Source organism: Podarcis pityusensis (assembly GCF_964106645.2).
Source record: "Podarcis pityusensis genome assembly, chromosome: 5".
NCBI classification, from domain to species: domain Eukaryota; kingdom Metazoa; phylum Chordata; class Lepidosauria; order Squamata; family Lacertidae; genus Podarcis; species Podarcis pityusensis.
In genome coordinates this window covers 71,603,499-71,619,808 of record NC_138032.1, presented here as the reverse complement: position 1 = coordinate 71,619,808, position 16,310 = coordinate 71,603,499, and the positions used below count along the sequence as shown (strand labels likewise).

Genomic DNA, 16,310 nt, shown 5'->3' with positions numbered 1-16,310 from the left:
ATGATTGGTGCTTTGGAGAAGGGTGGGGAAGATCCCTGTGTGTTTTAAAAGCAATGGAAACAAACTGGGAATATTTAAAATAAAAACTTGATTCAATTATAGATTCCAGATATTTTCTGAGAAATGTTTTCCTCTAGCAAATGTATCTTTACACAACAGTGTTAAAATGTCCCACCAGATTTCAGCCTTGGGTTGAACACACTTGCACACCTCTTTGACACAAGAACTGCTACATGTTGTGTCCTTGAGTTGAATCAGCACTGACTGATGGTTAATATTCTAGGACCAGGCTTTACTTCCACCCCACTTCCTTGCAGGTTCACCAGTTTTAGCATAAGGCATAATCTGATGGTGTTTGTGTAGCTTGTCCCTTCAATATTGAAGAGGAAGAGCACATGTGTTGCGTGGAAGAGTTCTAGGTTTCAAAGACTCCACTCAAATCCTGGAGGGCAGCTGTCATTATATAGACAATGTGGAGCTTAATGGGAGAACATAGTTTCCTGTGTTCTAAAAGGCAATCCAAGTGATACTGTAAAAACTACTACTGTTAAAGTATACACTACATATTTTGGTACAGTGGTATCTTGGTTCTCAAACGCTTTGGTTCCCAAACGCTGAAAACCTGAAAGTAAGTGTTCCGGTTTTCAATCGTTTTTCGGAAGCAGATCATCCAATGCATCTGTCATATATTGTTTCCAGGGCGCCTGCACCAATCAGAAACTGCGCCTTGGTTTTCGAACATTACAGAAGTCAAACAGACTTCTGGAGCAGATTGTTTGGTACTTATTTTTTTGCTATTTATTTTGCCTTTTCGTTTTTGAGGCTTTTTCGGTTTATTTGTTTTTGTGACTGTGGAACCCAGTTCAGCCACTGATTGATTGATGGTGTGACTGCAGAAATGGATAAAAGCCCCCCATCCAAACAATATAATCAGTGTAGGTAAGGAAAAAATAATAATTTTAATTTTGATCATCTACAATACTGTCTTACTTGTTTTATAGTACAGGACATTGATTTTGCTTTTATTTTATGGGTCAATGGTCTCGTTAGATAGTAAAATTCATGTTAAATTGCTGTTTTATGGATTGTTTTTTAAAAGTCTGGAACGGATTAATCCGTTTTGTATTTCTATGGGAAAGCGTGTCTTGGTTTTGGAACGCTTTGGTTTTGGAACGGACTTCTGGAACGGATTACATTTGTGAACCCAAGTACCACTGTATTTGAATTTTTAATGCCAGCTGATGGACTGAAAAAAAATTAAGATTTGGTTTGGGGTTCCATACACAATATGGAAGATGAATTTGCACTTGTGAATCATGGGCTATAGCACAGTAATTAATAGCCATCATAAACATAATTCTTCGGTATGGTGAACTTCCACAAATCACAGTTGCTCGTAATTCTTACTTATCAGAAATGCGTTAACGATCAAACTATTTCGAAATATCTTAACTTCCACCTTGATTCAGATAACGAATGCATTTGTCAGTGTTTTACTCAAATGACTGAATATGGTAACAGTCTTTTCAAAGTATTTAAAAATAATAGGACAATGCTTTACATTTTCTGGGGAAATGTGTCATTTATGTATATGCCACAAGGAATGTAAGTCAGTGATGTTAAATGTGCATAACAACTGGCCGTTGTTCACCAGACCTGATGGAGACTGTGCACATAACCCTCCAACGAAGAGGGAATTGTGCAACAGGCCTTGGAGAATTGTGCATATTTTGGCTGAATTTTGTACATTCTCCAGGCAAGATGCACATTCTTCAGTCAGCATGTACAGTTGGAAAAAAACATGCCTTTTTTCTATTTGCTCTGAATGCAATCTGCTCTGTGTGCACCACAGTCCATCCTGGACCCCTAAACTAGTCTGTTGCTATCAGGTGCCATGATGGATGCTGTCCCATTGCCAGCATTGAAATAAGATTCAACAGCTAGTCCAGTTGGCTTCTGTACATGGAATAGGGAGGTGAGCCACCTTGTCCTTTGCCTCAGGCAGTAAAATGTCTTGGGTCGGCCCTGTGGCTTTCCATAATAGTATGAGCGTATGGCATTGAGATTATTTTCAGACACTAAGACATTCAAGCAATAACACTGATGGAGGAATTGATTGGTTGTGTTGCTGGTGTGAAACACTGCAAAGAATACTCCCAAATCTGTCACAAGCCTCTGTGATAATATTTTTAATCTGCAATGAAGAAACACGACAAGAAGCCATTAATCAAGCTATTGGCATAACAGTCAAACCACCAAATACATGGTACTTAATGGTACATTGTCCATATTGGTTGTCTGTGTTCCTGTGCTTGTCAGGTTGTTAGATGCTTGATCTCTCCAGGTCTTCTTTAAAGGCAATCGGGGAGTAAGGTTAAGTCTGTCTCTTTCCGTTGCTTTGATGCAAGGGCAGCACTGGAAAGCTATCTTGAAACCAGAGCGGAACCTGTAAATGGGTGCAAACACAAGCTAAGTGTTACATGGTATAAATGAGGGATGGAGAATCTCAGACTTTAGGGATTCCTCAAGTGTTTTGTCTGGGTGGACTGTGTCTTTGTAGGGTGACATCTCTTGCCTGACAGGGTGGAGAGATAAATCTGTATAGAAATACATGACGTGTGTGGTCGATACCAAAGCATAAGTCACATTGGCTGTTCTGTCTACTTTTGCCTCTGACCCAGCAACCACTAGCGTGTGACCCCCACCCCCAGTATGTAGTCAGAAAAAGCTCCCCATCCCTTGTACAGACTGAGAAGGTAGAAATTCTGCAAAACCTATTATCCATGAGAATCTTGCCATCATGTATGCAAGAGTGCAGCCTCTCCCCCAAACTGGTAAGAATCAGTTTAGGAGGAACCTAATGGCCAATTGCTTGACAAAGGCACAAGGAAGTCTCATGTACAGCAAAAAACTTGGGTTAAGTAAGGGTTTTCAAGGACTATGGTTGGATGAAAGAAGGTGAGGTGCTGAGGTGGCAGAAGGTGGTTGGCTAGAGAATGAATGGTCAAGATGATGTATATTTCCTTATATAGGGTGTGTTCTCCCACAGACGCTTTTGTACTCTGTCCCGTAACACATTATTGAATAAAGTCTGACGAATGAGGAATTTTGTGTGAGCCTCCGTATTGAAGCCCCAAAGGAAATTTTCTCTCCAAAGAAAAATGGACTGTTTCCCTGATGGAATACAGAGGCTATCAAAGGAATGTGATGCACATTTAGAGAAAAGTGCTGTTTTTTGTGGAATTTGTTAATACTGTGCCTGAGAGTAAGCACCATTGAACTCGGTGGTATTTACTTCAGAGCGGGAATGTAAATGATTGCATTGTAAATGTTAGAGGTCAAGCTAAATATGATATAAGGATAAGCCCTGAGCATAGGCCACACTGAGCAAAATGAGCCAATGATCTGATCTGGTATAAGACAGCTTCCTAGGTTCCTATATTTATATACGAGCATTTTTATCCTACACTTCAGTGATACTCCCAAGTTGCTTGCATCCACTTAACGCATGCACTACTCACTTTTGATTAAGGCAGCAATAAATAATTGGGCTATACATCGCAGAGCTCATGGCAAGCAAAAATACCGCCAGGTATACTTGTTGAATGTACTTCTGCCTGTAAATGTCTTTCCGGATGTTCCCCAAGACGAAGTAGAGATGATAAGGGAACCAGCAGATGGCAAATGTGATCACAACTGCAACCATTGTCCTGACAAACTAGAAAAAGGAAAGAGAAATCTTTGAATGCTTTGTCATTCTTCTGGTCCTAGATTTGTGCCTGTGGTGTCAAAGAGGCTGCCACCCATTTCTCGTGAAATACAGGCTTAGGGTGGGTACTCAGGAAGTCTGTGATGCGTTTCTGTGCAACAATTTGTGCCTGGAGTTTCTTATGAACCAAACCAGACAACATGTTAAATGCATAGTTATATTAATGACATGTTTCCTCATTCCTGCAATATATAGTAGTAACTTGTTTATAAAGGCAACTGTGGCTGTGCAGAATGCTGCTGTGATAATGTTGCCGCAAATCCCAGAAACATGCACTTTTTAGGATTGAAAAGTGACAGGTGGTGACTATTCAAGTTGAACTCCCTTAGCTAGCAGTATCTTGCCCTACTTGTTTGCTGCCAATGTATATAATGTTGGTTATTGGGACGCAGGTGGCACTGTGGTCTAAACCACTGAGCCTCTTGGGCTTGCCGATCAGAAGGTCAGCAGTTTGAATCTGTGTGACGGTGGTGAGCTTCCCTTGCTCTGTCCCAGCTTCTGCCAACCTAGCAGTTTGAAAGCACACCACTGCAAGTAGATAAATAGGTACCGCTGTGATGGGAAGGTAAATGGCATTTCTGTGTGCTCTGGCTTCCATCATGGTGTTCTGTTGCACCAGAAGTGGTTTAGTCATGCTGGCCACATGATCCAGAAAGCTGTCTGTGGATAAACACTGGCTCCCTTGACCTGAAGCGAGATGAGCACCGCGGCCCATAGTCACCTTTGACTGGACTTAACCATTCAGGGGTCCTTTACCTTCACCTTTTATTAGAGGCATCATGCTGTAGTACCTATCCCGGACAGCAAAGGGCATTTGCTAAAACTTAGGTGGTAATTTGAAAAATCAAGACTACACATTCCCACAAACTCTGCACCTAATGCGCTCCTACCATTGGTTTGGGAACAGGTATTTGTCATGATCTGTACCTATCCTGTTGTTTTTTAAAGAAATACTGCATACACAGTCTGAGTCTTAGCCGGAGGTGTGTCTGGTCTGTTCTTCTTGCTGATAATGAAACTATGCAGCAGTGAGATTTACCCCTGGGTTCATGTTACCACTGCGCTATAAGCGGCAATTATTAGCTCACGACAACTAACCTTTTTTTTGGCTGTAATCATATGCTGGTAGCTGAGCACATTAGTGTGATCTCCAGGAACAGCATTATTCCACAGAGCCTTTCCTATTGCACTGTATGTGATAAACATCACTAGGAGAGGCAGCAGGTACACTAAAACAATGACTGTAATGTGGTACCTGAAAAAAAGAGAAAAAGAGCTGAGCATGGATAGAGCTTGTTTCCCTTCCTTCAGTCCAAAAAGAACCTCCATGTATTGGGAAGATCAATAAATGCTTTTCTGCCTGAGTTTCCAAAACTTTCCGGGGGCCAGTGGTTTCCAGGGCAACAGTGGCCAGAGCAGTGAATGTAAATGGTATCTTTGTACACTGGGGTAGTTTTTACACACACACACACACACACACACACACACACACCCTCTCTATTCTCCATCAGGCAAGCAACAAGTCATTCTCAGAGTTCAATGGCATGTTCCAATCAGGCAAAAACACTCAAGGAGGATGTGAAGCAAGGCCGGTGAGGGGAAGCTATCAAAACACAATGTACCATTAATGGTCTTTCAAAAGTGATACTCTCCAAGTTATAAACTGCTGTTTAGGGTGACCATTTGCCCTACTTTACCGAGAACTTGCATGGGGTTGGATTAGATGACCCTTGGGGTCCCTTCTAACTCTTAAGGTTCTATAATTTCCGCTGTTTGGAAAGTGTCCTCTGTCAGAAGGCCTGACCAGATATGAAGGGAGAGTAAGAGCCTTGAAGTTGCCCATCAACAGTTAACATGGGGACAACAGACTGAGCAAACCATAGTCTTCTCCACTATGACAAAATGATAGTTAATTTATATTTGAATTATAATGATTATTTCTAAATTTGCAACCATGCATATAAATTAGCATATCATGTATACAGTGTGAATTTGTGTAAAATTTTATGTGTGCCCCCTCCCCCACCTTTTTTTGGTGATGTGACAGTGGCCTCAGTAAACCAGTGGCATGAAGACAGCTTGTCAGAAGGCTACTATTTGTAGAAGATGGTTGATGATAAATGTTCAAGGAGTGATGTTAACGCAATGCTTAAATAACCGTGCCCCCTTTCTGGAGGGAGATGAGAATTGTACCCAAAGCTCCATAAATGTTTGGCCTCCTGAATTCCAGAACCTCATAAACAGAACAAAGGACTTTATGTTTTAGCCTTGAGTGTGGTTTTCCCCGGACTAAAAGGGGAAGAGGTGAGCCAGACAGAGGAAGAGATAAGAACACATGGGGGAAATCCTTCCCTTTGCCACAAATAGCAAGGCTAATCACTGCAAGGCTAATCACTGCAAGGTCTCAAGATACCTCTCCATTTTCCCCGCACTCTTTTTATCTACTGGACCCAAGGCCTGCTTTTTGAGGTCACACCGCTTCCCCCTTCTTTTTGCGTCCACCACATTGCCATGTTTTGACTAAACATTTTTTTCACTATCGGTAATCAACTGTCAAAAATTGTCTTACAGATTTAATGGGACTTTTACTCTATAGAAGTGTTGCTTCATATCACAGTGAGGGCATCCCATTCAGTGCCAGATTTTGATTTGATATTTCTCAAACAGGAAGCATGGCGATTGTTCAAACAGATGCTCCTTGCTGTTCCTTGTTTCTGTGTGAATCTAGATTGGGCCAGAAGATTACATATCTGTGCCTTTCTCATCAATTTCTTGCAACGGGGAGAGTGCTGCTACTGAGGTAAGTGCTTCGCTTTTTGTGCTGGGACAAAGGCAACCCACCCTGCAACTTTAATTAGAAGCTTGCTCCCTGTGATCCCTTCCGCTAAGCATTTTCTGTTCAATATGATGTTTCATTAGGAATGAATTGCCCCATATTTGTGACACTATGCTATTTTTCAGTTAAAAGAAAAAAGAAATCTAGTAATGAAAGTGTAGAGCAGGAAGGACTAATTAAAGGACAATTACAGGCTAAAGCAATTAAAGTTGGCAGCTGCAAAGAGGAAGCTTTTAGGTAAAGATACAGTAGCTCTGAAAAGCCTCAGGAATATTTTGCTAGAAATTACATGGAAGCTAATGTTGCAATTGACTTTTAAAGACAAGATGAGAGGGTAACACAGGCACCCCAAAGCCCTCCAATGCTATGACATTGCCAGAATTGTCCAGCAAAGGCATCTAAACCAATTACTAGTATGGAAGGAATACTGGTATCCCTTTCCCCCCAAGGATTTAAAAGTCTTGGGATGGTCCTGCCATTCAGTTAACTCGGATATGTCTGAAGGATTTTTAATTGACGTATGAAGCCCTGTTTGAATTAAATTTGATCACCTTGAGTTCCTGGATCCAACCCTCATTCCCCCATCACAGAATGTCACAGCCGAATGTCATAGACTTCTTTCACTTTAGAAAACTGCAACTTCATTGAAATCTGTGGATCAAACACCCTAAATTGGCAGTATCCCTGATTACTGCATGAATATTAACATGGTCACCTGTTTGCCTCCACTCTCCTCCATCTATAAAGAAGACTTAGTAGTAACATAGATTCTGGCTGAAAACAGATGGTTAAGGCAAGATTTTCAGCAACATCATTCGCGTTCTCTCTTTCCCCCTTAAATCAAGAGTTCTCAGCTGCTAACATGTATTTTGGGGTTCAGGATTTGGGATGTTCTTACGTGATGAGATGTTTACGATGAACGTCATCTGGCCAGGCAACAACACATTTGGTCATTCCATAGTCGACACGAATTTGTGCATAAAAGAACTGTGGGAAAGCAAGTCCAAAAGCTACCAACCAGATTATTCCTATGACCACTTTGGTGTACCCAGCAGAGAGCTTTTGCCTGAAAGGGTAAACTATAGCCATATACCTGAAAAGAAGAGAGAAAGAATTAGGCCGCAGTTCAGCCTGCACAAAATTGCAATTCCTAGCAACCATTTGCAAACAGCAGCACCCAGAATTCTTTGTCGGGAAGACTGTGCTCTCTGCTTTGAAGGTATAGTGTGTACACAGCCATATTCACAATAAACAATTCAAACATTTGTAGAAGAGGCAAAGCATTATCCCCTCCACCCTACACTACTGTGTACATTTATGTGGAAAGAAATCCACAGATCTAAAGGACTGTGGGAAATGCTTGGTGTGTACAAATGAGTCTTCTGAGCATTCACTCCCAAGCCGATTCTGAAACTTGGGGAACTTCTGGAGTGACCTCTAATAAAAAGCTGTGGCGAGGGGAATATACAGCTCTACTTCAATATTTGCATGCCTCCAGATTTTATAATGGAGTTCTCTAGTTAAAGAATGCATACAAATATGCATAGATTGGTGTAAATAAGGCTAGACTAATTAGTGATTTGTATGAGCTTTGTGAGGGGCAATCATTTATTTTTTTAAGAAAAAGTCATGCTGCTGCCACAGGCCTGATTTGTTCACTGAGCAGTGGAAATGTTTTCCCCTCAGCCTCTCTCCAACCCTTGCGCCTTCCAGTTTAAATGACATGTTGTGCATTTTATCTCACACCTGTTCTGAACACTCATCTTGGGTTGCTGACTGACACATGACCAGGAAGCCAGTGTGGCCTGCTTGATAAATGTGCTCTGTGATCGTAGCACACACGTACTGTAGGACACACAGAAAATGACATTTTCGACAATAATTGATGTTGCATGGCCAGTGTGGCTGAGTTTTTCCAAAATTGGTAGCTTTTTCTAACGCCAAGGATAGGATTTATGATCCCAGGGTTTTGTATACCTAAGTAAGTGGCTCTGCTGAGAAGAATTATTTGTGCAATGATTAATTCCTGCCTCCTTGTAGTTTGTTTACTCTGAGATTGCAGGAAGTACAGTAATTCAGGGCAAGTTATTCCATGGAAGTGCCATAGCGATGGATGAATGAATGTCTCAGTTTTGGTTTCTCCAGGTTTCTATTTTTTTCCCATTCTTAAATTCATCTTTTCATATTTCCACAGCAATTTGTGATTTAATCTTTTTAATGCCTCATGCAAATTTGTCAGCAACTTTGGTGCCATTTTCTACATGGACCTTTGTCCATGTAGTCTTAACCAATATCCACATTTTTAAAATATACCTCCCCAATATAATGCATTTTGTATGTTATTTTCACTAACAAGCATTTTTATGCACACTTCCCCCCTAATATACCCATTTTTGAACATGCTAGTTGGAGAATAGCATTGCAAAATTCAGTGAAGTGCTACTTTTGAAGTGTTTCGGTTTACGTATTGGTTCAATAATGTTTCTCATTAAAAAGCAAACAAAATAAAATTTCTCCCCCATAGCTTAGTGATAGGGCACCTGCTTTGAACACTAATAAGAATTTAATTATTTGTACCCCACCCATCTGACTGGATTGTCCCAGGCACTGAGTTGAAGGTTCCAGGTTCCAGGTTCAGTGCCTGACAACTTCAGACAGTGCAAGGAAAGAGAGCAACTGCTAGTCAGTATGTATAGACAATAGAACACAAGAGTAGTCCTGCTGGATCAGGCCCCAGGCCCATCTAATCCAGGATCCTGTTCTCACAGTGGCCAACTAGATGCCTATGGGAAGCCTGCAAACAGGGCATGAGTGCAACAGAGCTTTTCCTGGCAATTGGTATACAGAGACATACTACCTCCAACAGCTGAGGGAGAACATGGCTCCTGTGGTTAGTAGCCATTGCTAGCCTCCATTTTCCTAACGCTCTTTTGGGGCCATCCAAGCTGGTGACCGGGATGCGGGTGGCGCTGTGGGTTAAACCACAGAGCCTAGGACTTGCCGATCAGAAGGTCGGCGGTTCGAATCCCCGTGACGGGGTGAGCTCCCGTTGTTTGGTCCCTGCTCCTGCCAACCTAGCAGTTCGAAAGCACGTCAAAGTGCAAGTAGATAAATAGGTACCGCTCCGGCGGGAAGGTAAGTGTGTGAGATAGACCAACAATCTGATTTGGTACAATGCAGCTTCCTATGTTCCTAACACAACTTGTGCAACAGTACTTGTCCTGTTCAATTGATATATTGTCTTGTCGATTCTTAACTTTTGCACCTTTGAGTGAATCAAAACCCAAACAAAAAATATTAGCTTCCAATTACTTACTGCCAAGTTACGACAGCCTCTTTGCTTGGAAGATCTGTCCGGAGCTTTTGCAGAATGTATAGAATAAATTTTAGGGGTGCCAACTTTTTCTGGCATGGCTTCTGTGTCTTAAAAAGCCACATGACAAGCAGAAGTTTAGCAGGCAAAGCTTCCCCACATTTTAGCCGTGTAGGGAGGAAGATAACTTCATCCATTTGTCACACATGGCGCAGGAAAATCTGGCACCCCTAATCCAAACAGCAAGAAATGATGGCTTGTTTTTGTAAACTTTTCCAAGGAAGATAAATGCAGCCTACCTGTTATCCTGAGAAATCTTTTATGACTAGCAGTAGTGTGAAGGGAAGAAAAACAGAAGAGGCAGCCTCCCAAGCAGGAAAAGGTGGCAATCCAAAAAGGCTGAGCTGAGGCTGGTGTAAGTCTCCGAAAGGGAGCATTCTGGGGCAGGACTGGGAGGGTGGGCCTTAGGCTGGATCCTAAGTAGATTCAACATAGTTATGTGACCTGGCAACCCAGCACAGAACACTGTTTTAAAGACTTGTTTTTCCTCTGCCAGACTTAGGCAGGGCAGCAGCATCCGCCTAGCTGCTGAATGGGATTTGGATCAGGTGTAACTTTATGCCAACTTTATTTCGACTGGCTTTCTTTACACCAGCTTCTTGCACTTAGGGTAGCTCCCTAAAGAGTGGTGCAGTATAGTTATGACACAAACCTTGTGCTATATAAAAATGGAAGTTCAACTTTTCCTACGTAACTAATAAAAATAAAAAAGGCATTAGATTTATAAGTTCTTCCCCAAGAATCCCGAAGTGGGAGATGTAGAGAAAATAAACTGATCTGGAGGACTGTTTTTTTAAAATAAAATTGTGGTAAGCTCCAGATTACACAATGTATCTGTTACCAGCAGCCCTTGACTTCGAACCGGAAAAAGCTACTTCTATTAAAGTCATTAATCTTTCCCAGAAACTGATTTATTTCTGTTTTCATGATCGACTACTACTGTCTACCCAACCAAGGAGTAGGCTTATCTGCGTAATAGCACATATTGCTTGCATTCTGCAAGTGTGGCTATATTTGGGTTGTACTGGCTGATTCAGGTTTGTGAAACGGGAACCCCTACAAGCCTGCGTTTTGCCCCATGAGCAGTTTGGCTTGCTTTCTGAACAATGCTATGCCTGGCTGATTCCACATTTGATATTTGCTTATTCCTCACTCACCTCTGCCTCCTGAAAGGAAATGTCTGCACAGTTCTCTTTTCTTCCTGTTTGGGTTTTTCTTTCTGTGGCTGACAGTGCAGCCCTATTAATATACCGGTATACCCACTCTGAAGTAAGCCCCAGTTGAGTTTAGTGGGACTTACGGTACTCTCAAGTAAGTCTATATAGGCTGGGAGCCTCATATTGGTCCTCCCCTCCATTTCTTTCCACTTGTGCAAATCCAAGGGTTCACCAAAGCACACAGAGACCTCCTTATACAGTGGTACCTCAGGTTAAGAACTTAATTTGTTCTGGAGGTCTGTTCTTAACCTGAAACTGTTCTTAACCTGAGGTACAACTTTAGCTAATGGGGCCTCCTGCTGCCACTGCGTGATTTCTGTTCTATCCTGAAGCAAAGTTCTTAACCCGAGGTACTATTTCTGGGTTAGCGGAGTCTGTAACCTGAAGCGTCTGTAACCCGAGGTACCACTGTATGCCATATCGACAATATGACAATTGTCTCACACCCTTGGACTTTATTGTTACTAGGAATATAGGAACCACGCAGACACTGAACATAATGGGGAAATACAGTGTTTTACATCTGGTTAAAACGTGGGAGTTTATGAATTCTAAATTAATTTGAACGCAGGAGCTACACTGACATACTTTAGTATTCTTTGTATGTTATTATTACCTAAATATTTGATGACTAGTACGTTGGGTGTTTCCCAGAGGTGACTTTTGTCCTGTTGACTCTAAGTGAAAGATGTTTCTGAACTGGCAGGATCTTGCTAACTTGTCCTTTTTTTGACAAGAGGAAACGGAACCTAATTTGCATTGTCCTCCTCAGAAATAAGGCATTCAGATATTTCCTGTATTGTAGGTTATGAGTCACTGTCTGTAAATGATGTGTGAACAAGGACTCACTGTAACACTAAACACTAAAACAAAAACAGATAAATAAGAAGATCAAGTACTGGTATATTTGTAAGTCTTGCTGGAGATTAAAAAAAACCTAGGGAACAGAATGGGACTTTCAGAAAATGATCAAGGTAGTAGAAGCTATGTAGCAGCCCGCTGAAACTTCTGTAATATCGCCTTTTTGATTTGGTAGTGAGAAACAATTTCCATAAAGTTTAAATTATCATAAATAGGAATGGACGGTCTTTTTGTGTCCTGCAGAGTGCTTCCCTGCTGAATTATAAGACTCAGCCAGACTCTGCTATGGTTGAAAATCACATTTAACCTTTGACTTAGGGATCTGCTTTTACTCTGTTATATAAGCTCTTTGATAGCATGAAGGGGCGGTACCTGGGTCTACTGGGTACCAGGCTGTGCAGATTTCAGCAACTTCAGAGTGTAGCCCCTGATGTAGGCATCTTAAAGGAACCAGATGGAGCTGTTTGGGAGCTGGTGGTGTGCATATGAGCAAGGAAAGGGAAGTGTTTTACCAGTGAACCCTTTAAATATTACATCTTTCAGTGCAAAATAATAATTCAGGATCAGAATATAATGTCCCCTTTGTTCATTATCCCATGTTCCAAATGCAAGTTCCAAGTCATAGTACGGCAACTTGATTCCGGCTGTATTTAGAAGTGCTGTGTGTGTGTGTGTGTGTGTGTGTGTGTGTGTGTGTGTGTTCGTTCCCAAGTATAGGCCTGTTCCCCTTGACTACAATCTTAAACATACTTACTAGAGAGTAAGGGTGCAATTCTATGCATGCTTACTTGGGAATAAGCCACCGTGAACACAAAGGGGCCTCCTTTTGAGTAAACATGCATAGGATTGTGCTGTAGAACTCAGTGAGATCTACTTTTAAGTAAATATGCCTAGATTTGTAAAAATTCAGCTGCTTTTCCAGTTTGGTTAGTATAACTTCTTTCAACACAGCTTTTACAAGTTAACCCTTTTAAAAAAAATAAGAATAGGATAACAAAATTTAGCTCAACTTCAAAACTCTTACCTCTCAGCAGCAAGAGCAGTCATAGAATAAATGCTCACAAACATTGCCGTAACAGGAATAAAGTTAAGAAACCGACAGAATCCCTCACCGAAATACCAGACGTTGTGGCTGGCATAAATAAAATTGAACACTGTGTTCAAGGCAGTCATTAGCAGGTCAGAAAAAGCCAAGTTAACAATAAAATAGTTGGTAACAGTCCTCATCCGTTGGTGAGACAGGATAATCCAAATGACAGTGCCATTGCCCACAACCGATACGATGACTATGAATAAATAGGTGATAGCCCAAAGTGCTATTTGCCAGCCAGGCTGAGAAAACGCGGTCTGGTTGACATGGTCTATGGAAATGTCATCCACTGAAATGTTGCTTATGTTTGAGGAGGAAATTGTCTTCATAACTTTCTTCAGTTCACTGTCGAAAACTGTGCGAAATGGGATTACTTTCTTACAGCAGTCCTAGCATTGTTGCTGTGAACTCGCAGTTTGGAGATCTTCAGAACATGACACACTGACTTTGATGTGCATCCCACATTCAGTTTAGAGATCTTCCATGCACCACACAATGGTTTTCCACAGGAAGCGATTACAGCTCTTCTATGCTCATATCCACCACAAATCCATTTGAATATCTGCTGGTGTTAATGACCAACAGAAATATGCAGAAGATCTGTGATAAGAAGAATCTTCCGAAGAATCGAAGTGTCAGGTTATGGTAACTCTATTAAAATGTGTTGTTTTTTTAAAAAAGAAGAGATCAAAAGATATCGCAGCATGGAGTTGCTGGACTTTAATTCTCCCTTCCTTTGTAACACTGAAACATTTTGGAAGCAGGCAAACAGGCAAAAAAAAATCTACAGGCTTAATGAGAATTGAAAAGAGGCGGAGAGGCTAGAATATACAATAGCTAACGAAATCCAATTTCGTGACGCTGGAGTTCCACCCCTTGCCCCATGTTTTTGTAGTAATCTTCATAGCTCTGTTCCTCTCAGGTTTAAAGCGAAGAGCGTCAGAGATTTTACCCTATTAGGGCCAATACATTTATCCTTTGCATATCCACAACTCACATTTAATTTGGTGAGAGTTTCACTAAGAACTTGGCCTGCAGTGTGCCATAAATATTATTAGGAGGGTTTGCGAGAACAGTTCCAAAGCAACTAGACAGAAGACAGTAAAAATGTATTCAGGATTGTGAAATCCATCTCCTCCTGACTGCTGTGAGAGCTTCACAGAAGCTTACACATTGGACTGCGAACAGTGGCTGGGAGCTCAACTGCTGTGAACCATATTCTGCTCAGAGGTAGTCATTTTCATCCTATGAAAAGATCCCAATCTCAAGAACAGCCTTCCTGAGAAGGCTCTGTGAAGCACAAGGGAATGTCACAGGAAGGAAATACTGTTCCCCCCCACCCATGTAAGCATAAGGGCTTTCTGCCTATGCCCAGGAGTTGGTTGCTTGGATCCCATACATTATTTTCTCCTAATAAAATGGTATTTTATTGATGCAGTGAGTTGCCTTCAAAGTGTCTTAAAATATGCCTAACTTATCTATGACTACTATTTATTCTTATTACTAGGCCTGTATAGTCTAAAACAGTTTCCTGAGATGTGCCCATTTATTTTTTTCAAACTTTTAAGTAATTGCACCACACAGAAAACCATCTCTTTTACTGTGTATTTAAATCTTCAGTGGAAATTCTGAGATTATCCCATTGCTCTGAGACTACCCTTAAAATGTAGTTAGATTTCCACTATATTTAAACTGGATAATTCAAGTCTGTTGAGAAATTTCTGCAGAACAGTAGCTTATCCCATTTTTAAAAAAAAGCAACACAGGGAAAACCTCTGGTAATGAAATAGCTAGCATGCCATAGGTGTATAAGCACTATTTTAAGAATGTTCTGTTCACCATCTAAAATCATGTAGTCTACTACTTGAAAGCCAAAGTTATGAATCCAAGCTCTGACTAGTGTGCACCATTGCCAGAAGACTACGTCTAATGTAACCTGTAGCACAAGACTTTGTTTTAAACCAAACAGTGTCCAACCTTGAGTCAACATTGTTTCACCCCAACTTCCCCAGCTACTTATTCATATCAGTACATTTCCATATATCAGTTCACCTGTGCAAGTGTACCTATAAAAATTCCTGGCCTGCAAACATTTTACTAGCACATGAAGAAGTTACGTAGCCTTAGTTTCTATGCTGGCCACAGAGGAAAGGAAAGTTCTTCTTCAACCAGTATGGAAATGTAGGCTACTACTAAGCCATGTAGGCTAGCACCAAGCAACCAATCACAACAACAGTCAATTGCCTTCTACCAAGGGGTCTGGCATAGGTACAGAATAGTTTGTTCTAATAGTCTGTTCACTCAGCTGCATGGAATTCCTGGTGGCCTATGGCGACCAGGCAAATGGTTAAATACAAGTTCTGCTTTCATGTTTCTTATCATCAAATACTTTCTGCTAGAGACACTTGAACATCTCTCTAGACGCTACTTAAAGAAAAAGAGCCACTCTGTATACTGTAGAACAGAGGTAATTTAGTTAGTGCTTTCTGCAAAATCTCCTGTCTGCCAAATGTGCAATTATTAACAGGGACATTATATACCGTTACCCTGGGATGAGGTGAAAAAAGTACCGGACTATTTGAGATGTCCCAGCTTTATTGAAGATGCGCTTTAAACCTTGGATAGCTTCCAAAACACATTTAAATTGAAGAGGTTTAAAAGAGCATCAACTCAGAACTGACTTGTGTAAACAAGTCCTTAACGGATAAACCATTTTAAGAATGCAATATTTAAATGTTAATGCCTGGAATATTCATGTGGAAAATAATCATGTAAGCCATCTTTGAACTTTTTAATGCATCCTCACATATTCTTGCATAGTTGCATTAAAATTCTAGCACATGAAAAAGGAGAAGGCTTAAACTATTGGACATTGTCTATGTGGACAAGGACAGTACTTCATTAGACCCAACATTACCAGTGACCAGTCAATTTAATGTTATACTGTACTTTATTTAAATTATTGTTTTGTAAAAAAACAACCATATAGCATTTCCAAGAGTACTCTGATAAGCTGAATATGTGCAATTACATTCTTTCTGTGTTAGTTTCACAAAGGGAGTTTGATTCTCTAGAAGATGAATAAATATTTACACTGAGTATATATATGAAAGAGATCTGTTCCATTTTACTGTTAGATCCTTATAAGGGGATATACTTCTCTC

General features: G+C 40.8%; 1 protein-coding gene across 1 annotated transcript; it reads right to left on the bottom strand.

Moving 5' to 3' along the window:
- Positions 1 to 1,013: 1,013 nt before the first annotated feature.
- Positions 1,014 to 14,044, bottom strand: TACR2 (tachykinin receptor 2). Its single transcript, XM_081006246.1, has 5 exons — positions 13,081 to 14,044; positions 7,504 to 7,698; positions 4,868 to 5,024; positions 3,522 to 3,718; positions 1,014 to 2,446 (listed from the first exon to the last, which is right to left on the bottom strand). Exons 1-5 carry the CDS (start codon positions 13,473 to 13,475, stop codon positions 2,248 to 2,250), a joined length of 1,143 nt encoding a protein of 380 aa, XP_080862372.1. The 5' UTR covers positions 13,476 to 14,044; the 3' UTR covers positions 1,014 to 2,247.
- Positions 14,045 to 16,310: the final 2,266 nt, after the last annotated feature.

Coding starts and splice junctions, on each gene's coding strand:
- TACR2 (XM_081006246.1), bottom strand. CDS start 13,475: ATGAAGACAATTTCCTCCTCAAACATAAGCAACATTTCAGTGGATGAC. Junction 7,699..13,080: donor ACTGCTCTTGCTGCTGAGAG/GTAAGAGTTTTG, acceptor TCTTCTTTTCAG/GTATATGGCTATAGTTTACC. Junction 2,447..3,521: donor TATTGCTGCCTTAATCAAAA/GTGAGTAGTGCA, acceptor ACCCATTTACAG/GTTCCGCTCTGGTTTCAAGA.